Source organism: Sorghum bicolor, chromosome 1, assembly GCF_000003195.3.
Source record: "Sorghum bicolor cultivar BTx623 chromosome 1, Sorghum_bicolor_NCBIv3, whole genome shotgun sequence".
In the NCBI taxonomy this organism is placed as follows: Eukaryota; Viridiplantae; Streptophyta; class Magnoliopsida; order Poales; family Poaceae; genus Sorghum; species Sorghum bicolor.
Window position 1 is genome coordinate 29,919,394 of NC_012870.2, and position 24,507 is coordinate 29,943,900.

Sequence of the window (24,507 nt, forward strand, 5' to 3'; positions counted from 1 at the left end):
GACGCCTCCCGGTTCGCGTGAGCCTGTTCCGTATTCGACGGTAACCAGCGCTCGACGCCTGACCGATTCGCTCGACGCTATTTCCGTCTTCGAGGTTGTGGTCGTCGATGGCAGCGCACGCGTAAGACTAGAGCGTCGAATTGAGGGCCTCGACCTGCGTACGGGCAATCTCGTAATGCGCATCGGTGAGGGTACCCCTTACTGATACCCTCGACATTATCATATTTATTATGTGGCTAGATCAGATTAGTTATCCTTGTCACTATTATTATTTCATATATCTTTTATGTGACACTTATCCCTGTATGAAGAGTTAGATATAATGTTCTCAATTATACATGCAATGATAGATGCTCAATCTCATATTCTATTCTGTAATCAATATTGATGATTGCTAATCCCTTCCCAGTGGTAAAAATATAAATAACGATACCTGGAATACTTCCCGGTTAAAATGCTACATCGGTATTAATCTGTGCGCTTGCAGATCCCATTCATTATTTATTTAGAAGAGCAATTGCATATTTCAATACCGCGTCTCTCATGTCATGCTGGGGATGACAACTTGGCTTAAGCGGTGTGAGGGATAGGTTTGGCATTTTTGGCACCGTTACTAGATTTAGAGAACTTAGTCTACTTTTGGTAATAATGTTAAGAATACCCAACAAGCATTTTTGGCGCCGTTGCCGGAGAATGTTGATTACTAATCAGGAATGGAATAAAGGATTTTGAGTTATCATTCGCATCACTAATATGATTGAGCTTATCTATTCTCTCATACAGTTTTACCCCGATATTTTCCTATTTTATCTTATGCAGGGGAATGTATGAATAGAAGACATCTTCCAGGAAATTTTGTTGACAATCCTGAAGCATTATTCAAGAAGACGAGAGCCAAGCTAAAGAAGAGATCATCAACACTTCACGAAGAAGCTTCATCCAATCAAGAAGATCACCGGAACTTGTCTTCAGAGTTCGAGGCCATGGCGAACAAATCAATCCGTGAGTTCTCAGCTCCCACTACGGACAACATCCGCACTGGACCTGCTGCAGAGATCGACCGCAACTTTGAGCTCAAGCCTGGACTTATCAACATGGTGCAATCCAACCAGTTCTGTGGGAAGGCACACGAAGATGCTAGTGCTCATTTACAACACTTCCTGGAGATTTGCAAGACATTCACCATATCAGGAGTTTCCAAAGATGCTATACTACTTCGCCTCTTCCCATTCTCACTGTTAGGAAGAGCAAAGCAGTGGTTTTACGCTACAAAGGAGAAGAAATACTACGTGGGCACTCTGCTCAACAAACTTCCTGGCAAAGTTCTTTCCCATGGGCAAGACCAATGCTCTCCGTGGGAAGATTACAAGTTTTCAGCAACAAAATGATGAATCTGTTCCAGAAGCATGGGAGCGCTTTCAAGACTACATCCTAGAATGTCCCCATCATGGAATGGAGAGTTGGCTATTGATGCAGACATTCTATCATGGGCTCGGCAACAGTGCCCGAGAGACCATGGATGCTGCAGCTGGAGGAGCATTCTTATCACTTACTATACCACAAGCCACAGCCCTTGTGGAAAAGATGGCGTCCAACCAAAGCTCGAATGAAGAGAGGACCCATACACGCAAGAGAGGTGGAGGTATGCATCAGCTGAAGGAGGTAGACATGCTGTCTGCAAAGCTAGACCTGCTCATGAAGAAGCTCGACGATAGAGCTGGAGATAAGAAGGAAGTTATGCACATCTACGACTCTCACATGACTTGTGAGGAGTGTGGAGACACTGGACACTCAGGCAACCACCGCCCTGAGATACTTGAGGATGTGAACTACATCAACAACAATAACAACAACTACTACAACCGTCCTCAACAAAATCAAGGTTGGAATCAACAGAGGCCTAACTACTCAGGTAATTATCAAGGTAACAATTCTTACAATAATAATTTTCCACCTTTGAGAGAGTTAGTGTCTAATCAATGAAAGGTAATGGATAACCTATCTAAGAAATTGGCATCTAATGATAAAATACTAGAAAATATAAATAATAGAATGGATAATTTCTCTACTGCCATCAAGAATCAAATTAGCTTTAATAAAATGATTGAATCCCAGTTAAATCAATAGCTGCTGCTGTTCCAACTACTAACCCCGGTATACCATCACAACCGGAAGGATTAGAATCTGCAAATCTTGTAGACATGTTTGATGCAGGTAATTGGAGTAACCCCGTCAATGAATTTTCTACTCACCTTCTGCCGGTCAAGAGAGGCGATCCAGGACGCCCCGTCATCCCGATCTCCATCGGCATGATGGACGTTCCAGAAGCACTCTGCGACTTTGGCTCTAGCGTCAACATTATACCCAGGGTACTCTATGAAAAATTCTTTACATATCCTTTATTAGAGACAACCATGTGTTTGCAGTTTGCAGATCAGACGATAACTTTTCCAAAAGGAATAGTGAAGAACCTTTGTGTCCGAGTTGGTACCTTATATTCCCCAGCAGACTTCGTAGTAGTAGAGACCGGAAATGATGAGAGGGCACCTATCATCTTAGGGAGGCCATTCTTGAATACCACGGGAGCTATCATCTACGCCAGTGCTGCCAAGATCAGTTTCTACGTCAAAGGGAAGAAGGAGACATTTTTCTTCAAGAACAAGACTACACAAATTCAAGATCAATCCAGACGTAAATCAAGGAAGAGGACCAACAGGAGAAACAGGAACAAGCAAGTGTGGACCGAGTCAGCTAAGATGGTCACTGTAGTTCATGGAGGCCAAGATCATCAACTTAAGTCACCGTTTTTGATCAAGAAGGAGGACCTAGGAATGCCAAGCATTTACTGCTCCATAAATGGATACAACTTCTACAAGACATTTTGTGACACCGGATCGGGCGTCAACATAATGGCCGCAGTCACCTATCGGCTCTTGTTCGGGACCATGCCACTAACACCAACATACATTCAGCTCCAGATGGCAGATCAGACATTTCGAGAAGTTAATGGAATAGTAACTGATGTCCCAGTCAAAATATACGATCACTTTGTCTACACAGACTTTCAGGTTATTGACATGGGAGAAGATGAGTATGATCCACCCATCATCCTTGGAAGACCGTTCCTCAGCACCGTTAAAGCAATTATCTACATTGGAACCGGAGAAGTCCATATGCACTTCCCCTCAGAGAAGGTACGCCGTTATTTTACTGACCCTAACTATATCGTTGAAGAATCTAAGCAGGTAAGAAAGTGACGCAACCGCAACCAGAGGAGGCAGATCATCAAGGACGGATGGGCAGACTATGAAGGAGAAGTGGTAAGGTCAGAAGACGTAGAGTTTAAACAGAATTATCCAGAGGAGACGGAAGCACCGAGCCAGGTGTGGAAAATGAAGATAACTGTACAAGAAGAGGAGGCGCTGCTGGAAGTACCGACTACGCCACCTAACGAACCTCAGGACGATTAAGAAAATGGAAAGTCCCGTTCGGAGGACTTAAAAACACCGAACGCCTTGCCAAGAGGTAAACTTGGTAGTTATCCTTTTCCATTTCAAATTATTCCAACTAGTTTACTTAGTTAATCATATTCGTGCTATTCTAAAAAGAAAATAAAAAAATATGAAAAACAGTAAGCCCCATGTGAGTATACGAGTGGCATAAAACCCATAAGTACATTCACTGTGGTGGCATAAAAATAAAATAAATATTTTTCTGCTTTATAAAAATGAAAATATAAAAACAGGGAGTAATAATTATTAAGGAGTCTCAACATAATAAAAGCTAGATATTTATGCTAATACTTAATCAGTTCCACAAGCTTTGTTGTCTATTTGAGCTCCACAGAATTTAAGAATCAAGAAGACTAACAGACGGAGGACATTCTAATCGCTGTCAGAATGCTGCTGACTTTCAAATACACCTCTGCCACCTGCTAGCTACATCAAGAGAAATTACGTCAAAATTCAGCTTGGGAGAGAGCACCCCAATTATCCCGATAAGTATTTCTATCTATCTTTATACTTATATTATTTTAGAATATTAAAATACATAAACTATGAAAAACCAAATAAAGATTTTATGCTTATACTTATATATTTGCCTTTTTCTTAGTATGCTTAATAAATAAATAAAGTGGCTATGCTAATCTGTATCTAAATAAAACTTAAGCATGGATATGATGAATAGTTGCTCTGCCTAATTTGCACATTTTAAGTTCTCTCTCAAGTTTAGATATAACTGTTATAATTTAAATCTTGCCCTAGACCTAAACTTGTGGGATGAAAACTTGATCTAAAGTCTAAGTTGTTAACGGATACGATATGGGAAGGTTGAGCTGCTATTTATCTGTTCCTAGAGATGCTAGAATTCTAGAGAATTTTATCTTTGAAAATCTTTAAAATGTTGCATGATGAGTTCCTGTATGATGAGAGTTTAAATTCCTACCACAGCCATATATACATGCTTGCTAGACTTTGAGCCACACATTTATTATTTACTGCTTATGAGCATTGAGTGTGGTCAAGCTGTGTAGACCCTTAGGAGCTTGTCATGTGGTTAAATCAAGATTTCACTTGCACGTCCACTCATATATGCTACTTCTACTCCGGAAGTACCATCCACATATATCTATCCATTTCCATCTCCAGAACCACCTAAAAATGTTCTACTCCTAATCTGGGAGAGAATAACCAAAAATATTTATGTTTTTCCAAAAATATGCTACTTCTGCAGGGGGTTATCAGGAAATAAGGAAGAAAGGCCCACATGTCGGGATTACGTAAAGATATTAACGTGCTGCGCAATTATCTTACATCTAGAAGACTCCAGAAGCCACGAGACCGAAGCGGAGGCAAAACGTGGCCAGAGGCAGGGCGCCCGCCCTCCTGCCCTGGGCGCCCACCCCCTCCAGGAGTCCAATCAGGACTCTGCTTCGCGGGAGATTTCCACCGACCTAAAGGATGAATCTAAACCATACAATCTATGTCGGTTTGATCCAATGGCCCATATTCACTTGAAGGGACTATAAAACCAGACCCCCTGGCCCCTGGAGGAGAGAGCCTCTCAACCCTAATTCATTGTTCCATCAAGGGAGAAGAAGCCTCTGATCAAGATTAGAGCCACCACATCAATTAGATATCTAGATTAGCATAGCTACATAGGATTAGAACTAGAAGGAGTCAATCTTCGATTGGTTTCCGGATCTGTCAAGAGGATTCTTGGTAATTCTCTAATTGTGCTTCCAATTACTTTCTAATTATCTTTGTTCTTCAATATTATGAATATGACTTTGTTCTACTTCAATATATTGCTTATGACTTTGCTCTACTTGCTTATATTCAAGATTATATTGTTCTTAGTTTATCATAGTTATGTACTTGGCTTAGTTAGATTAGATCTATATACATGCTTAGGATCGTATAGCGTTTATCCATCGGATCCATGGGTAAATGATAGATATTGTGTAGGCGTGGTGCTTATACCGTATTTATCTGCGATTGTACCCAATATGCCAGATCGTGGGGTGGTTCGTGATAGTGACAGCTTCATTGATTCTTATATAGTCCCCCTCTCGTGTATTGGGCTGGCAGAGCAACATTATTACAGGGGAGTGATTGCTATGTTTCTCATATTCCTTGCTAATATCACTATGCATGGGCGTAGTCTTGTCTCACAATGATTGCTAAGTATGCTTGCACTAACTATGATAATGCTAGACTATATAGTTGAGAATAACTTAGGGAATATTCTTGTAGTTCGTTCTAATACCATGCTAATGACTTTCTAGAGTATCTAATTGAGGTGCTTATCATATTTATTATGTGGCTAGATCAGATTAGTTATCCTTGTCACTATTATTATTTTATATATCTTTTATGTGACACTTATCCCTGTATGAAGAGTTAGATATAATGTTCTCAATTATACATGCAATGATAGATGCTCAATCTCATATTCTATTCTGTAATCAATATTGATGATTGCTAATCCCTTCCTAGTGGTAAAAATATAAATAACGATACCTGGAATACTTCCCGGTTAAAATGCTACATCGGTATTAATCTGTGCGCTTGCAGATCCCATTCATTATTTATTTAGAAGAGCAATTGCATATTTCAATACCGCGTCTCTCATGTCATGCTGGGGATGACAACTTGGCTTAAGTGGTGTGAGGGATAGGTTTGGCATTTTTGGCACCGTTACTAGATTTAGAGAACTTAGTCTACTTTTGGTAATGATGTTAAGAATACCCAACAAGCACCAGGTCTCCCAAGGTGCTATCTCCTCTGGCTTTGAGCAGGTACCGCAGTTCACGCCTCTCCGCTCTGGTTTCACACCTCAGTCAGCGTTAACGTCTCAGCTTGTGTTGGACACGTCGACAGACCCGCACCTCAGCTTCCCCTACAGTGCTCTGACTGGTGACCCTACGCCTCCACCTCTGCAGGCTCCAGCCGCCTTTACGGCGCCAGTCACCACTACTGAGCGTCTGTCGTCGTCTGTAGCGTCGTCCGAGCAGCTTGCACCGTCTTCCACCGTGCCAGAGACGTCAGCTACAGCGACCGAGTCCGTGCCGGCTTCGTCAGTAGGACTCGAGCAGCTGGCACATCCAGTGACAGCTCCCGCACCTACAGAGCAGACCCGGACCGCTTCGCCAGCACGTGCAGCTTCAGAGGGTCACTCCACTTCCTCCGCCTCGACGGCCGATGGTTCAGACGATGCAGCTCGCTTCGAGGCCGTGCCGATGGACTCCACTGCTCTGCCTCCTCCACCGACTTCTTAGGTTCTTGGCGCTTGATGCCAAAGGGGGAGAGAGTGTGAGTATGAGAGTTAGGAGTTAGGGGGAGCTAGAGAGCTAGAGAGGGTTTTTATTCTTTTGAGATTCTTTTATGTGTGCTACTTTATCATGCATCATGTTTATGTTTATGCATTGCACGTGTGTGAGATACTATGGTCGTGAGACATGACTTATGCTTATTGTGATATCTTAATGTCATGTGTCTTGGCTCATTTTACCTTTGCTTCCGCGTTTTACTCCGATGTACTTATGAGCCTTGTGTTTATATCCTGTCGTATACCACTCACATATTTGGATGCAGGATGTTGGACTTGGTTGATATAAGCATGACTAGTCCCTTTGCTCTTATTGTAACATGCTTATTAAAACCAAGTCTTTTGAAAACCTCAACTCTTTTCATACTCAAGGTTGTCATCAATCACCAAAAAGGGGAAGATTGAAAGAGCATCTAGGCCCCTAGTGATTTCGGTGATTAATGACATTATTGATTACTATGACTAACGTGTGTTTTGAAGAGGCAAAGTCATAGGTAAGGTCATGATAATAGGTACTCGATGGACAGGGACGTACATGCCTACTTAATAGTGGAAATCGTTTTGGTTTTCAAAGGATGGATGGACATCGTCAACACTAGACTAGGTCTAAGTGCCATATGGTGAAGAAGGGCACTTAGAGTAGTTTAGGTCTTTGTTTTCCATTGACCGTACTATTAAGAGGGGCTTTGATCTAGTAGCTTGACTTAGGCAAGGCTTTAGGTTTAGGTGTGGTGCACACTTGGTAAACCTAGCTCTAGGCAGCTCAGAGATAGTCCTTAGATCGAGAGGAACCAACTTCGTTTTGGAGCGATCGCGTTTCGACGAAGTTAGGGTGCCCAAGAGGGCACCGGATGCTGCACCGGACGCTCTGTGAGTGCGTCCGGTGAGGTCCTTAGCCGTTGGAACAGTGCCGTGCTTAGGGTTAGGCACCGGACGCTGGCACCGGACTCACCGGGCAGCGTTCGGTCCCATACCCAGGGAGGTTGCAAACCTGCCCTGAGCACCGGACGCACCGGGTAGCGTCCGGTCCCATGCGCAGGGAGCATGTAAGTTTTCCCAGAGCACCAGACGGTGCACCGGACGCTGGAAGTTAGCGTCCGGTGAACTGTCAGAGCAAGTACAGTTAGCCATTATGGAGCACCGGACGCTCGGTGCAGTGCGTCCAGTGCAACATAATGTGCGTCCGGTGACCCCGTTTTCAGTGGAAAACAGTTGGCTGACCTTTGGACTTTGTGGATAGTATTTATACTCCTCCACCTCATCCATGAGAGGTCTCTTGCCCATTTGAACATCAGAGAAACTTGTTGTGGAGCAAGAGAGTAGCAAGAGCCTAGAGAGGATTGAGATTTGAGTGATTTCTTAAGTGAATCCCTCTCTAGTGAGTTTCAAGAGTCAAGTGTGCATCCACTACTCTCTAGAGCCTTGTTTGGGTCAAGTGAGAGTTCTTTGCTTGTTACTCTTGGTGATCACCATCACCTAGACGGTTCGGTGGTGATTGGAGGCACGAAGACCGCCTAGAGTTCTTGTGGGTGGCTCGTGTCAAGCTTGTGAGCGGTTTTGGGCGATTCACCGCGACGGAGTGTCGAAGAATCAGCCCGTAGAGAGCACTTGGTCCTTGCACGGACCAAGGGGGAGCAAGACCCTTGCGCGGGTGCTCCAACGAGGACTAGTGGAGAGTGGCGACTCTCCGATACCTCGGCAAAACATCGTCGAGCACTTTCTTCCACTACTCCTTTACATTCTAGCATTTACTTTGTGTTTTTACATTCTTAGAATTGCCATGCTAGAATAGGATTGGAACTAGGTTGCAAAACTTTTTATCCAGTAGCTCTCTAGGTCACTCTAGGCACAAGAGGTGGAATTGGAGCTTATAGGTTGCTTAAGTTTTTAGAAAAGCCCAATTCACCCCCCTCTTGGGCATCTTGATCCTTTCACTCTCTTGTGCTAAAGCTACATACTTATTGCAGTCATCCTTGTCAAAAGAGAACTGTGGCTTCACCAGATGGGTCGATCCTAGACCTATTCATCCCCATGTAGAGTACATCTACTACCTACAGGATCATATCTTTGATTTAGAAACGGAAGTTAGCAGTGGTTACAAGGACGATGAAGAGGACGACAACAGCAATGCTACTGGCTCACAAAACACAATATGCAATGATCCATACTGCACCTGCCCTAATCACAAGAACAAGGGCCCTCCTTCACCACCACCCCCACCAGCACCACCAACAACGGGAGGATACTGTGGAGAAGGGGCAACACAGTTTGCTATCTAGCCACACTACTAGGTCGAACTGAACTAATTCACAGGCCACATCCATATGTTTGTTGTTTGGTTTAATCACCTAAGGCATGTTAGGGTTAGTCGAAAGAACTATGTACCTTTGTGTGGTATATGTTCTCACATGCCATTTCATGTGCTTGTTAATTGCTTGAATTACCTAAGGCATGTTAGGTTTAGTCTCGGACCTCTACACCCTTGTTTGGTGCATGTTTTGACATGCCATTAAATGTGATGTGTGCTATTAGTTATGCAATATACTAGTTCTTAACTTCCATTTCAACTAATTAACCTCATTTCATTGGCTATGCAATACTCAAATAAAAATATTGACTACTAATAATGAAACCAAATTAAAATCGCTAAAGTGCATTACATGACAAAAAATTGAAAAGTCCAACAGTAAACAATATTGTTCATGAACCAAACATAGAACAAGAAGGTAATGTAACTACTGAGTGCAACGAGTCCACTTTCCCTTCCTCTGGGCATCTGGATTCTCATCCATCGCTGCCTTCGCTCGGCGCACACGCTCAAGCTTCTTTTCCCTCTCCTCCCGAGCCGCAGCAACACGTCTTCTTTCCTCCTCTTCCTTGTGCTCCCTCTTTTGAGCATCCTCTCTGCGTCTCTTCTCTAATATCTCTGCACGCTCTGCATCCCACTCTTTTAGGCCTTGTAGAAGCCGCTTGTCGGACTCCTTAATCTCAGTGTCGATCCACTGCTCAAAATCACACAATGGTGGAGGGGTCTGCAACAAATATATTTGTTAAAAAAATTAAATCATGCTTCATAGGACACAAAATACTAAGTGCAAAATAGAAAAATTAACTTACAATAAAGTTACTCCGGCGTTGTTTTAGCGTAGGCTCCCAGGTAAAATTGGAACACATCCAATACCTCTGCCGATAGGTTTCCTCGTCTTCTGAAATGTCTACCTTGCAAGGATCACCACAAAAGCACATAGGTACTGGAACACCGCTAGGAAGCGGCTTGTGGATGTACGGACTCCCGGTCGTCCGGCCATAGCTACAGTTCAAACATTTCAATTCTAATAAATCAAAGCAATTAATGATTTAACCTAAAACTACAATTTACTAAATGATAAACAATAATGAATGAAAATTATCGAAACATGTGGAAAGGTTACCTTGGTTTGCTACTTTTTCCACGACGTGGCATTCTACGATTGGATAATATAAGTATTAATCATCCATTAAAAAACCTAGTAATGGTTTATCTAAGTCTACAAAATACGTGTAATATAGGTCAAATCAATATGTCAAAAACTAAGAGGTGAAAGAGTATACCTGGCTCTTCAAGATCTATGGATCAAATCAAACTTTTGATGGTCGAAATATTGAATCCAAAGTTCGTGCTCGGTTTTTTGAGAGGAAGAGCCGAGAGGGGAGAAGAAAATATGAAATGCGTCCACAGTTAACGAAGGGCGTCTGCTGGTTTGTAGTTGAAGGCTCGACGCCGTGATCTATGGCGTCGAGCTCGACGCCATGATCTACGGCGTCGAGCTCTCTACCACGTGGGACGCCACGCTGGGCTCGGCCAGGGAGCTCGACGCCGTGATCCATGGCGTCGAGGCGTGTAACCTCGACGCCATGAAGCATGGCGTCGACCCTCTGGGTTCAAAACCGAGTTTAAGTTTTCCATTTCTTAAAAAAAAGGCAAATTTTAAAAAATTGGGCAAGACTGAGCCCATAAAAGCCTGTCATGCTAGATAAGAGCACGATATCCGATCTAGGCTGTTGGCCCAACAATACGAGGCATTCCGTACATGCTGACGTAAGAAGCTAACTAGAGTTTTGAACTAAGCCATCAATTATTTAAAATATGATAATTTTTTTCCTAAATATTCATTTTTAATTTCTTTTGCACCATTGCGTTTCTTAGGATAACATCTACAAAAGTAGACCCATGTAACACCCAAAAATTTTGTTTCTTTTAAATAGATGAAATGAATTTAAATGAATTTATTTTGTGAGCATTTTCAATATAGGAAAATAAATAAATTTGGAGAAATTAAAACTTAATATAAGCTTAGAGAAAACTTTATGTTGCATTCATGCTGGAGTATTCTTTTATGTGATGAGTGTTTTGAAAACAAATGTTAAATTGATTAAAAATCCATTTGGAAAATGCATTGAAAATTTGTTTAAAAAAAAGGAATTTCTCTTCCCCTTCCTCTTTTCGGCCTGGGGCCCAGCAACCCCCGCGCGCGCCCTCTCCTTCCTGGGCCGCGGCCCAGCTGCCTCCCCCTCCCTTCCCCCTCTCTTGCTGGTGGCTGACGGGTGGGGCCCACCCATCAGGACCATCTTCTTCCCCAACTGCCGCCCCCGACTCTCTCTCTCTCGGTTGGAAAAAACCGCCAAGCCGCGCCCCCGCTCCCCACGTTCCCTCCCCGCGCCTCGGCTTTAAGTTGGAGAAAACCCCGCGCGCCCGAGCCATTCTCCTCGCCCACTTCGCATTCCCCTCGCCTCTGCTCCCTTCCACGAGCGCGCTGCGAGAAACCGTCGCCGGAGTTGTTCGTTGGCCGCGCGAAGCCGCCGTCCCGAGCCGTTTTCGTCGATTCTCGTCGCGTTGGTGAGCTTCCCACTCTTCCCCGCTCCCTCCCCGTCCATTTGCCGTGCGATACGAGGTTCTTTAAGTGCCCAACCGCGCTCGCCGGAGATCTCCATGGCCGCCGGCCATGGAGTGAGCCGCTCGGCCCTCCCCCGGCCGCATTTTAGCCCGGGGTGAGTTCGCTTTCGCATTCTCTCTCTCCCGGTGGTTTCGAATTGGAAAACCGCGCGCCGTAGCCCCCCCTTGAAGTGCACCGGCGACCTTGCTCGCCGCGGCCATGGAGCGCCGCCGCCGTCCCCTCCTCCTCCGGCGGCCGGCCCCCTCCTCTCCCCTTTCTCCCCCTAGGATCTAATCCTGGCCGTCCATTTCAAATCGGACGGCCAGAGACGCCCAATACCCCTTCGGGGGGAAAATAGCTAAAGAGCCCGTCATATAACTATGTTTTGCCCCGCAGTCCTCGGCCAGAGAAATTCCAGAATTTCTTTATTTATTTAAATTCGTTTAAATATGCTTTATTTACAGATTTGCCACTGCAGTGTTTTGGCCATAAAATATTCGTTATAGCTCCGATTTGACCCGTTCAAATTGCATTAGGTTCGTAATTAAATTCTCTACATGATAGTACTACTGTTTCTGTAGTTTGCAACTTTTTATTTTCAGGGTTAGGTTTAATTAATTAATTGCCTATAGGAAATCGCCGGAAAGTCGTAACTTGGTCGTTTTAGCTTCGATTTTCGTGATCTTCGTATTGATGTGATCGTAGCGAATCGTAGGTTCTGTTTTTAAGTATTTTATTTCATTTTTGATCTGTTGGTGTACTGTTCTAATTAAATGATTGTTTGCTTGTATGCATGAACCTGGATGCGTGTTGTTGTGTGGTACCGATCGAGCGCAGACGGTGACGTGTCCGTGGGTGACCCATCTTTCTTCGAGGAGCAGCAGGACCAGCAGCAGTTCCCCTTCACTGAAGGCAAGTATAGCATGGGTTTCCCTTGTACACCTATTCACTTAATTAATTACGCATCCGCATGTGTCTAATTTTGATAACCCTAAGGACATCCTAGCTACCTGACTATATATTTATGACACCTATGGGTACAATGCATGTGGGTAGCTTTGCTAGTGCTTTAAGTAATTGAGACTTTATTATCACTCTGACTTTAATGAATATGATGATAAATGTTGGGAAAAAGGGCTATGGTGCAATTGACTTCGGTCGGGTTGACCTAGACCCTCCGTAAGGACTTCTCTATAAGCGACAATCCGGGACTTATAGTGCAACCGTGATGGTTATATGGCTCTAACTTTAGCTCAGTAATAGGATCTCATCTAGCTGGTTAGAGGTTACCCGAAAGGGCGCAAGAGGGGCTTGCCACTTTGGGTATAGAACTGCTTCTGTTCCTATGTGTATAGCCGTGATGGAAATGTGCCATAGGAAAGGGGGGTTCTCTATATCTACCTGCCGAGGAAACCTCGCGGCCCTAACTGGTTAGACGTGGCCTATGGAAGGCTTCATAGTGTTCCCTGCCCACTCACCTTGGCAGTGTTAGTGGGTCTTGCAAACCCCGGGCATATGGGTAACACGACTTACGGGAAAAGTGCACACCTCTGCGCAGAGTTTGATCAAACTGGTATACTAGCCGTGCTCTCGGACATGAGCGGCCTTGGACCCTTACGGAATAGTTGGGTGTGGATGGTTATGGGAAATAACTTATGAAAATCTGACGCATTGATCGTGATGATTAATGTGGTTTAACCGTGATGGTGATGGTGTTAGCCGTGAAGGTCAACGGTGTTATTATCATGTACTCATTTGGGCTAATTGGGAGCTTGAGCATAATTGATGATTAAATAGGATTAAAACATTGACCAATTAAAATGCTAACTGCAGTAGCCAGTGTCTGACCTTTTGAGCCACATAAAATCCTATGTTATGCTTGCGGAGTACGAGATGTACTCACGCTTGTCTTTTTATTTCTTTTGGACAAAAATTCTGGATGGGTAACAGATGACAGCTACTATGAGGAATTCCCTGAGGACTTCTAGGTTGGCAATTCCCTAGTCGGTCGTCCCTGTGTTGGAGCTATCATATCATAGCTAGTTATGAGTTATAATTTTCCGTTTGTCACAGACTTTGATATATTTGTGTTGTAATATCGTTATGTAAGACACTTGTGATGATACATTTGTAATTTGTCGACTTGTGTGCGCGACTATTTCTGGGGCGCACATGAGATTATTGTACTCAAATTTATCCTTAAATTTGGGTGTGACAAATTGGTATCAAAGCAAGGCTGACTGTAGGACGCAAACCTAGATAGAAACAGTCGATTTTAGGGTTTTTATTTTCGCTTTATTTATTTCACTGCTCACTTTACTTTCTTGTTATTTTATTAAAATTTTATATTCTTACCCACTGTTCTATTTATGTAAACATATTGATTCTAATTCTTAAAATAAAATTTATAGATGCCTCGTCGCAGCGCAGCCGCGTGCCGTGCTCTCTTCATCGCCGCCCGTGCTCCGCCAGTTGCACCAGCACCAGCCCCATTACCAGTACGCGAACCTGAGCCCGAGGTCGTCGCCTCTGGTGGCGGCGAGGAGGAGGAGCCTATGGACACGGGGTCCCCTACGCCTACACCTTCAGCTCCTACACCAGTGGCGGTACCAATCCCGCAGGCTGCCGCTCCAGTTCCACCTGCGCCTGCACCACCTGCGCCTGCACCCCACGCGTCGACGGGTTCAGCACCGACGACTCAGTACCCACAGGTTGTTCCGGAGATGGGATGGACCTACAGGAACAAGTTCATGGAGGCGGACGAGGACGCTCACGACCATACTCTGCTCACGGGTATGTTGGCGAGCTACTACCCGGAGTTTGCTGCCACCGTCCGCTACCTTTTCTCGGAGCACAAGCACCCGTTGGAGAACACCTACTGGAAGGCCGAGGTGATCATCACTGCTCGGAACAACGTCGACAACTCGGATGAGGTGGAGTCTATCCACGAGAGCAGGGTTAGACGTGCTTCCGCCAACGAGAGCATGGAGGATGCAGCTCAGGCCGCGTACTTTCACTACCATGGCCGCCGTTTTGAGGCCATGCAGGAGGATAGCTACCGGTTCCTTCCCCTCAACGACCCAGATGGCAGGACATGGCATGTCCTGGCACCTCCTGCCGGTGACCCTACCCTGGATACGACTGTGAGACACGTCAGTGCCATTCAGGAGATGAATGTGGCACTGAGGCAGGAGCTGCGTGTTGCGCAGCAGGCGGGGAAGCGCCTCCAGCGTCAGGTGGATGAGCTGTGTGGTCAGCTTGGACAGCCACCCATCTACAAGAAGAAGCCCCGCAAGTTCGTTCTCCAGGATATCGCTCCTTAGATTTCCCAGTCCTATCTAGATTGACGCTAGCACGAGTATTTCAGTAATGAGTGGCATGTGAACTTTAGTGAGTTGCTGTTTGTGTTGATGAACAATTATGATTTGGAGTTTTGTTTGATTGTGGAAACATGTGGGCCTGTCCGCATGTTTCTAAACCTTAATCCTAGAAGTAAATGTTGTTTAAATTCGAGGTTGGGTTACCTTATCTTGTCTCAGTTATGCTGTTTCTGGAGCAGTCTGTGATGTTTATTCAGTATCTCATTATCGGTTCAGTCAAAAATTACGAAATTTTTATGAAGAAAACTAGACTGGTATATCTTTCATCTCCAACTGGAATCACCTCATTATCTGTTCGGATCTGTGAGATATGTCCGTTTTAATCTGCTGTACCTGCGCAGACTGAGAACCAGAGCAGAACCTGATAAACCACAATTTGGATTATGTTACTGTTGGAATCAGAAAATGTGGTCTGAATAATGTTTGTAGAGAATTTCTTAACCTTTCCAACGATGTATACCATGTTCCTTTTGGATCTATAGATTCTGAGATAAGCACGGATTACTGACCTGCTGAGTTTGAAACTTGTCCAGAAAACTGCTAGACTTGTTATTATTCATTATAAGCGATGAATAATTATTTTTGGAAGATCACTAAAAGCCGTGAATCTTTGTTGGAAGCAGATGGACGCCGAAGGAGCAGCCGCTGGTCGTGGACGTGGCCGTGGCCGTGGCCGTGGTCGTGGCCGTGGACGTGGTGTACCTGAGAATCCGCCACCACCACCGCCGCCGATGACTATTGAGCAGCTCATGGGTATGCAAGCTAATCTGATGCAAGCCATGATGAACCGTATGAACAATGAACCAGTAGCAGCACCACCGCTGGTTCAAGTCCGGGACAAGCGTGGGGAGTTCTTGAAAGGACGTCCCCCGGTGTTCACCCATGCCTCTGATCCACTGGAGGCAGACGACTGGTTAAAAGCAGTCGAGAAGCAGCTGAACATTGCCCAATGCAGCGACCTAGAGAAAGTGTTGTACGCATCAGGCCAGCTGCAAGGACCTGCACAGGAGTGGTGGGAGTCCTATCAATATGGACGCCCGAACAATGCTCCACCAGTCACCTGGAAGGAGTTTACGGAAGGGTTCAGGTCCCATCATATTCCGGAGGGCCTGATAGAACTGAAAGTGGAAGAGTTCAGATCTCTCAAGCAGGGATCAATGTCAGTCAGTGAATATCGTGACAAGTTTGCTCAACTGTCACGATATGCTCCATATGAGGTGGCCAGGGACTCTGACAAGCAGCGTCTCTTCCTAAAGGGTTTGTATGATGGACTGCAGCTGCAGCTGATGAGCAACACCTACCCTTGTTTCCAAGAATTGGTGAACCGCGCTATTGTCATCGACAACAAGCGCAAAGAGATGGATGCAAAGAAGAGAAAGCTCCAGTGGCAACCGTCGGGCAGCAACACTCGCCCATGTGCGTACCCTCAGCAGGGATTCCCTCAGCGCAGTCAAGGACCGCCGAATCAGTGGAACCGAGGTCAGTTTCCACAACGTCCTCAGTACCACCAGTAGTACAGCCACCAGAACCAACAACACCCTCAACAGCAGTATGGCAATCAGAGTCAGCAGCGCCCCTAGCAACAGGTCAGCAACCAGGCACCACGCCAAGGAGTGCCCAACAATGCTCCTGGCAAGAGTGCAGCACCCAGCGGAAATCCCAATGCCTGCTACCGCTGTGGAGAGGTCGGACACTATGCATACCAGTGCCCCAAGAAGCAGAATCCACCAGCTCAGCAAAACCAGAACATTAATCAGAGGCCTGCTCGACCTCCGTTCTCTGGGAAAGTGAACCATGTGTCCACTGACACAGCGCAGGAAGCACCTGAGGTTATGATGGGTACGTTCAACATCAACTCCATCCCCGCTACAGTACTGTTTGATTCTGGTGCTTCGCATTCATTTATCTCCCAAGCTTTTGTTAGAGTGCATAGCATCCCACTTTGTGCACTGAAAAATTCCATGCTAGTAAATTCACCGGGAGGCACCATGCCAGCTAATTACTGGAGCCCCTCCACTAGTATATCTCTAAGGGGGGTAGATTTCAAGGTGAAACCTATTGTGCTAAGAACCATGGGAATTGACCTCATACTTGGTATGGATTGGATGAAGCAGCATGGGGCAGTAATACAGTGTCATGAGAGGGCTGTGGTGGTGACATCACCAGGTGGGGATAGAATAAGTGTGGATGTGGCAGTGCAGCCTCAGCCGACTGCTACAGTGAATCAGTTGAGTGGTGGTAATCAAGAAGACCAGGTGGTGGACGAGTTCCCCGATGTGTTCCCGGATGAGTTGCCAGGTATGCCACCAGACCGAGACATTGAATTTCTTATTGAGCTTTTACCTGGAACTGCACCCATAGCAAAAAGACCATATAGAATGGGGGTAAATGAATTAGAGGAACTTAAGAAACAGCTTAAGGAATTGCAAGAAAAAGGGTTTATTCGTCCTAGTTCTTCACCATGGGGTGCACCAGTAATCTTTGTTGATAAGAAAGATGGCACTAGGAGGATGTGTGTGGATTATTGGTCATTAAATGAAGTCACTATTAAAAACAAGTACCCACTGCCTAGAATAGATGACTTATTTGACCAACTGAAAGGAGCATGCGTGTTCTCCAAAATTGACCTCCGATCTGGCTATCACCAGTTGAAAATCCGTGCAACTGACATACCTAAGACAACTTTTACCACAAGGTATGGCTTGTATAAGTATACAGTCATGTCATTTGGGTTGACCAATGCACCTGCATACTTCATGTATATGATGAACAAGGTGTTCATGGAGTATTTGGATAAGTTCGTGGTAGTATTCATTGATGATGATATATTAATCTTCTCCAAAACCAAAGAAGAACATGCTGAACACTTGAGGCTGGTCTTGCAAAAGCTTAGAGAGAATAAATTGTATGCCAAGAAAAGCAAGTGTGAGTTTTGGTTGGATGAGGTCTCATTTTTGGGACATGTGGTCTCCAACGGTGGAATAGCCGTAGACCCCAGCAAAGTGCGGGATGTGCTAAATTGGAAGCCTCCAACCAATGCTAGTGAGATCCGTAGCTTTTTGGGACTAGCTGGTTATTATAGGAGATTTATTGAAGGATTCTCCAAGTTAGCAAAGCCTATGACAGCCCTACTAGAGAAGAGTGCCAAATTTATTTGGTCGGATAAGTGCCAAGAAAATTTTGAGGAGCTAAAGAAAAGGTTGACCACAGCCCCAGTGTTGACCTTACCAGATCTGAGCAAAACCTTCTCTATTTATTGCGATGCATCTCGCCTAGGCCTTGGTTGTGTGCTTATGCAAGAAGGAAGAGTAGTGGCCTATGCATCCAGGCAGTTGAGAAAACATGAGCTGAACTATCCTACTCATGATTTGGAGCTAGCTGCCGTGGTTCATGCTCTAAAGATTTGGAGGCATTATCTAATTGGACACAAGTGTGATATTTATACGGATCACAAAAGTTTGAAGTATATTTTCACACAGTTAGACCTGAACCTAAGGTAACGCCGCTGGCTAGAATTAATAAAGGATTATGACCTGGAAGTGCATTACCATTCCGGGAAGGCAAACGTTGTTGTCGATGCACTTAGCCGAAAGAGCTATGCCAATGGGCTGCAATTGACCTTCATTCCCACAGAGTTGCTAGCTGAAATAGAGCATCTCAATTTGGGTTTAGTGAACAACACTATTGAATTAGAGTTGGAGCCCACCTTAGAGCAAGAAATCCGCAAAGGTCAGTTGGAAGATGAGAAATTAAAAGAAATTTCAGAGAATGTAGTGCTTGGAAAAGCACCGGGTTTCAAGTTAGATGAAAATGGTACACTATGGTTTGGGAAGAGAATATGTGTGCCCGAAGTGAAATCCATCCGAGATGCAATCCTGCGTGAAGCACATGACTCTGCATATTCAATTCACCCCGGAAGCACCAAGATGTATCTAGGTCTAAAAGAAAAATACTGGTGGTATGGGTTAAAGAGAGATGTGGCAGAGTATGTAGCGTTATGTGATACTTGTCAGAGGGTGAAAGCCGAGCACCAAAGACCTGTAGGGTTGTTGCAACCAATGCAAGTGCCTGAATGGAAATGGGAAGAAGTAGGAATGGATTTCATCACTGGATTGCCCCGCACTCAGCGTGGGTATGATTCAATTTGGGTAATAGTGGATCGACTCACTAAAGTTGCTCACTTTTTGCCCGTTAAGACCAACTATGATGGTGCAAAGTTGGCAAAGTTATATATGGATAGAATCGTGAGTCTGCACGGAGTTCCGAAGAAGATCGTGTCTGATCGGGGTACACAGTTCACATCTCAGTTTTGGCATAAAGTACATGAATCATTGGGAACAAAGTGGAACTTTAGTTCCGCGTATCATCCCCAAACTGATGGGCAAACTGAAAGAGTAAATCAGATTCTAGAAGACATGTTGAGAGCGTGTGCGTTACAGTATGGTACCAGTTGGGACACTAGTTTACCATATGCTGAATTCTCATATAATAATAGTTACCAGAAAAGTCTTGATATGGCACCGTTTGAAGCATTGTATGGGCGGAAATGTAGAACACCTTTGTTTTGGAATCAAACTGGTGAGAGTCAAGTATTTGGACTCGATGTTCTTAGAGATGCAGAGGAAAAAGTGCGGAAAATATGGGACAACTTGAGAGTAGCCCAGTCTCGGCAAAAGAGTTATGCTGATACTAGAAGAAGAGATTTGGCATTCGAGATAGGCGACTATGTGTACTTGAAGGTGTCACCTATGAGAAGTGTCAGGAGATTTAATATGAAGGGAAAATTGGCACCAAGGTACGTTGGACTGTTCAGAATTCTTAGGAGACGTGGAGAAGTGGCCTATCAGTTAGAGTTGCCTGCGAGTATGTCGGGTATTCACGATGTGTTCCATGTGTCACAACTGAAGAAATGTTTGCGAGTGCCTGAGGAACAAATTCCATTGGAGGAACTCACAGTTGAAGGAGATCTAACTTATGAGGAATATCCAATCAAGATCTTAGAAACAGCAGAAAGAGTCACCTGGAGTCGGGTTATAAAGATGTGCAAAGTGCAGTGGCACCGATATAAAGAAGAAGAAGCCACTTGGGAAAGAGAAGATGAGCTGAGACAGTCTTATCCATATCTCTTTGAGTAAGCACCGTCTCAATCTCGAGGACGAGATTATTTTTAGGGGGGTAGAATTGTAACACCCAAAAATTTTGTTTCTTTTAAATAGATGAAATGAATTTAAATGAATTTATTTTGTGAGCATTTTCAATATAGGAAAATAAATAAATTTGGAGAAATTAAAACTTAATATAAGCTTAGAGAAAACTTTATGTTGCATTCATGCTGGAGTATTCTTTTATGTGATGAGTGTTTTGAAAACAAATGTCAAATTGATTAAAAATCCATTTGGAAAATGCATTGAAAATTTGTTTAAAAAAAAGGAATTTCTCTTCCCCTTCCTCTTTTCGGCCTGGAGGCCCAGCAACCCCCGCGCGCGCCCTCTCCTTCCTGGGCCGCGGCCCAGCTGCCTCCCCCTCCCTTCCCCCTCTCTTGCTGGTGGCTGACGGGTGGGGCCCACCCGTCAGGACCATCTTCTTCCCCAACTGCCGCCCCCGACTCTCTCTCTCTCGGTTGGAAAAACCGCCAAGCCGCGCCCCCGCTCCCCACGTTCCCTCCCCGCGCCTCGGCTTTAAGTTGGAGAAAACCCCGCGCGCTCGAGCCATTCTCCTCGCCCACTTCGCATTCCCCTCGCCTCTGCTCCCTTCCGCGAGCGCGCTGCGAGAAACCGTCGCCGGAGTTGTTCGTTGGCCGCGCGAAGCCGCCGTCCCGCGCCATTTTCGTCGATTCTCGTCGCGTTGGTGAGCTTCCCACTCTTCCCCGCTCCCTCCCCATCCATTTGCCGTGCGAAACGAGGTTCTTTAAGTGCCCAACCGCGCTCGCCGGAGAACTCCATGGCCGCCGGCCATGGAGTGAGCCGCTCGGCCCTCCCCGGCCGCATTTTAGCCCGGGGTGAGTTCGCTTTCGCATTCTCTCTCTCCCGGTGGTTTCGAATTGGAAAACCGCGCACCGTAGCCCCCCCTTGAAGTGCGCCGGCGACCTTGCTTGCCGCGGCCATGGAGCGCCGCCGCCGTCCCCTCCCCCTCCGGCGGCCGGCCCCCTCCTCTCCCCTTTCTCCCCCCAGGATCGAATCGTGGCCGTCCATTTCAAATCGGACGGCCAGAGACGCCCAATACCCCTTCGGGGGGGGGGGAATAGCTAAAGAGCCCCCCTAAAACTATGTTTTGCCCCGCAGTCCTCGGCCAGAGAAATTCCAGAATTTCTTTATTTATTTAAATTCGTTTAAATATGCTTTATTTACAGATTTGCCATTGCAGTGTTTTGGCCATAAAATATTCGTTATAGCTCCGATTTGACCCGTTCAAATTGCGTTAGGTTCGTAATTAAATTCTCTACATGATAGTACTACTGTTTCTGTAGTTTGCAACTTTTTATTTTCAGGGTTAGGTTTAATTAATTAATTGCCTATAGGAAATCGCCGGAAAGTCGTAACTTGGTCGTTTTAGCTCCGATTTTCGTGATCTTCGTATCGATGTGATCGTAGCGAATCGTAGGTTCTGTTTTTAAGTATTTTATTTCATTTTTGATCTGTTGGTGTACTGTTCTAATTAAATGATTGTTTGCTTGTATGCATGAACCTGGATGCGTGTTGTTGTGTGGTACCGATCGAGCGCAGACGGTGACGTGTCCGTGGGTGACCCATCTTTCTTCGAGGAGCAGCAGGACCATCAGCAGTTCCCCTTCACTGAAGGCAAGTATAACATGGGTTTCCCTTGTACACCTATTCACTTAATTAATTACGCATCCGCATGTGTCTAATTTTGATAACCCTAAGGACATCCTAGCTACCTGACTATATATTTATGACACCTATGGGTACAATGCATGTGGGTAGCTTTGCTAGTGCTTTAAGTAATTGAGACTTTATTATCACTCTGACTTTAATGAATATGATGATAAATGTTGGGAAAAAGGGCTATGGTGCAATTGACTTCGGTCGGGTTGACCTAGACCCTCCGTAAGGACTTCTCTGTAAGCGACAATCCGGGACTTATAGTGCAACCGTGATGGTTATATGGCTCTAACTTTAGCTCAGTAATAGGATCTCATCTAGCTGGTTAGAGGTTACCCGAAAGGGCGCAAGAGGGGCTTGCCACTTTGGGTATAGAACTGCTTCTGTTCCTATGTGTATAGCCGTGATGGAAATGTGCCATAGAAAAGGGGTTCTCTATATCTACCTGCCGAGGAAACCTCGCGGCCCTAACTGGTTAGACGTGGCCTATGGAAGGCTTCATAGTGTTCCCTGCCCGCTCACCTTGGCAGTGTTAGTGGGTCTTGCAAACCCCGGGCATATGGGTAACACGACTTACGGGAAAAGTGCACACTTCTGCGCAGAGTTTGATCAAACTGGTATACTAGCCGTGCTCTCGGACATGAGCGGCCTTGGACCCTTACGGAATAGTTGGGTGTGGATGGTTATTGGAAATAACTTATGAAAATCTGACGCATTGATCGTGATGATTAATGTGGTTTAACCGTGATGGTGATGGTGTTAGCCGTGAAGGTTAACGGTGTTATTATCATTTGGGCTAATTTGGAGCTTGAGCATAATTGATGATTAAATAGGATTAAAACATTGACCAATTAAAATGCTAACTGCAGTAGCCAGTGTCTGACCTTTTGAGCCACATAAAATCCTATGTTATGCTTGCTGAGTATGAGATGTACTCACGCTTGTCTTTTTATTTCTTTTGGACAAAAATCCCAGATGGGTAACACATGACAGCTACTATGAATAATTCCCTGAGGACTTCTAGGTTGGCAATCCCCCAGTTGGTCATCCCTGTGTTGGAGCTATCATATCATAGCTAATTATGAGTTATAATTTTCCGTTTGTCGCATACTTTGATATATTTGTGTTGTAATATCGTTATGTAAGACACTTGTGATGATACATTTGTAATTTGTCGACTTGTGTGCGCGACTATTCCTGGGGCGCACATGAGATTATTGTACTCAAATTTATCCTTAAATTTGGATGTGACAAATTGGTATCAAAGCAAGGCTGACTGTAGGACGCAAACCTAGGTAGAAACAGTCGATTTTAGGGTTTTTATTTTCGTTTTATTTATTTCACTGCTCACTTTAGTTTCTTGTTATTTTATTAAAATTTTATATTCTTACCCACTGTTCTATTTATGTAAACATATTGATTCTAATTCTTAAAATAAAGTTTATAGATGCACTGACAACTTTTGTTATATATGAATAGCTATTTATGTATTAAGCGCATAGCAACTTATGTATTAAGCGTGTAGCAACTTATGTTTAAATGTGTAGCAACTTATATATTAGTCTTCCAACAAGTTATATATACTTGCAAACATGTAGCAACATATATATTTAGCATGTAGCAACTTAGTTGTAATAAAGGTCACTAGCAACTCAATCAATGTAACCTTCCAACAAGTGATATGTACTTGCAAACATTTAGCAACTTATGTATTAAGCGTGTAGCAACTTAGTTACAACAAAGTGTCACTAGCAACTCGATCAATGTAATTTGTTCTTAAAATAATATAATATAGGGCTAGTACCTTTATGTAAATATTGTATAACAATTCTATTATCTTCACGTGTAATAATCGATGGACATACTATGTAATAACTTTAATATATTTTTAGAGTAGCAACTTTAGTATTACATGGTAGTAACTTATATACATACATTATTATTAAAATAAAATTCATCAAAATATATGTATGTGGGGTCTAGTTTTACTCGCCTCGTCCCGTAGACTATACCAGCACAGATGGAATTGAAAACGGTTCAAAAGTTATAGCAATTAAAAGAAAATATTTTGCTTTTTTATTTTACGCCACACTGATGTCAGCATGCATAGCAAGTTGATCGGACTCTTCGTCTTTCTACTTTAGCGTGCGGGATTGGGACAGTGGCTGTATACTGGGCAACGGAGTCGCGCGCAACGATTGAAACGAGTATAAGGTTAGGGTTTCACCAGGATGTTATGCATATTTATTAGAGCGTCATGTTAGTAAAATTATACTTTTTGCATGAACGAAGAGGAGAGAGAAGGAAGTAGTTTCACCATGGTGAAACTCCACGGGCGTTGTTTTCCACGCGGTGAAACGGGATGAAATCCCCACTGAGAACTAAATCGTTTCACCATTTTCCATGTGATCCAATCATTTTGCAGGAATTAAATGTTTTGTCCAGTCTAGGAAACGTCAAGATGAAACTCATGCGAGGTTGTTTCATTGTTCGTTTCATTGATGTTTTGTCAGCAGATTGTTTGGAAATAGTGTATGAAACGGG

General features: G+C 44.4%; 1 protein-coding gene and 1 long non-coding RNA gene across 2 annotated transcripts; one reads left to right on the forward strand and one right to left on the reverse strand.

The window, feature by feature from the left end:
- LOC110435893 lies at window positions 10,014-10,473 on the reverse strand. Its single transcript, XR_002453706.1, has 3 exons — window positions 10,423-10,473; window positions 10,263-10,295; window positions 10,014-10,141 (listed from the first exon to the last, which is right to left on the reverse strand). It is a non-coding gene; the product is annotated as an uncharacterized LOC110435893 (long non-coding RNA).
- Window positions 15,856-16,638, forward strand: LOC110431799. Its single transcript, XM_021451403.1, has one exon. The coding sequence runs from the start codon at window positions 15,856-15,858 to the stop codon at window positions 16,636-16,638; it is 783 nt and encodes a 260-aa protein (XP_021307078.1).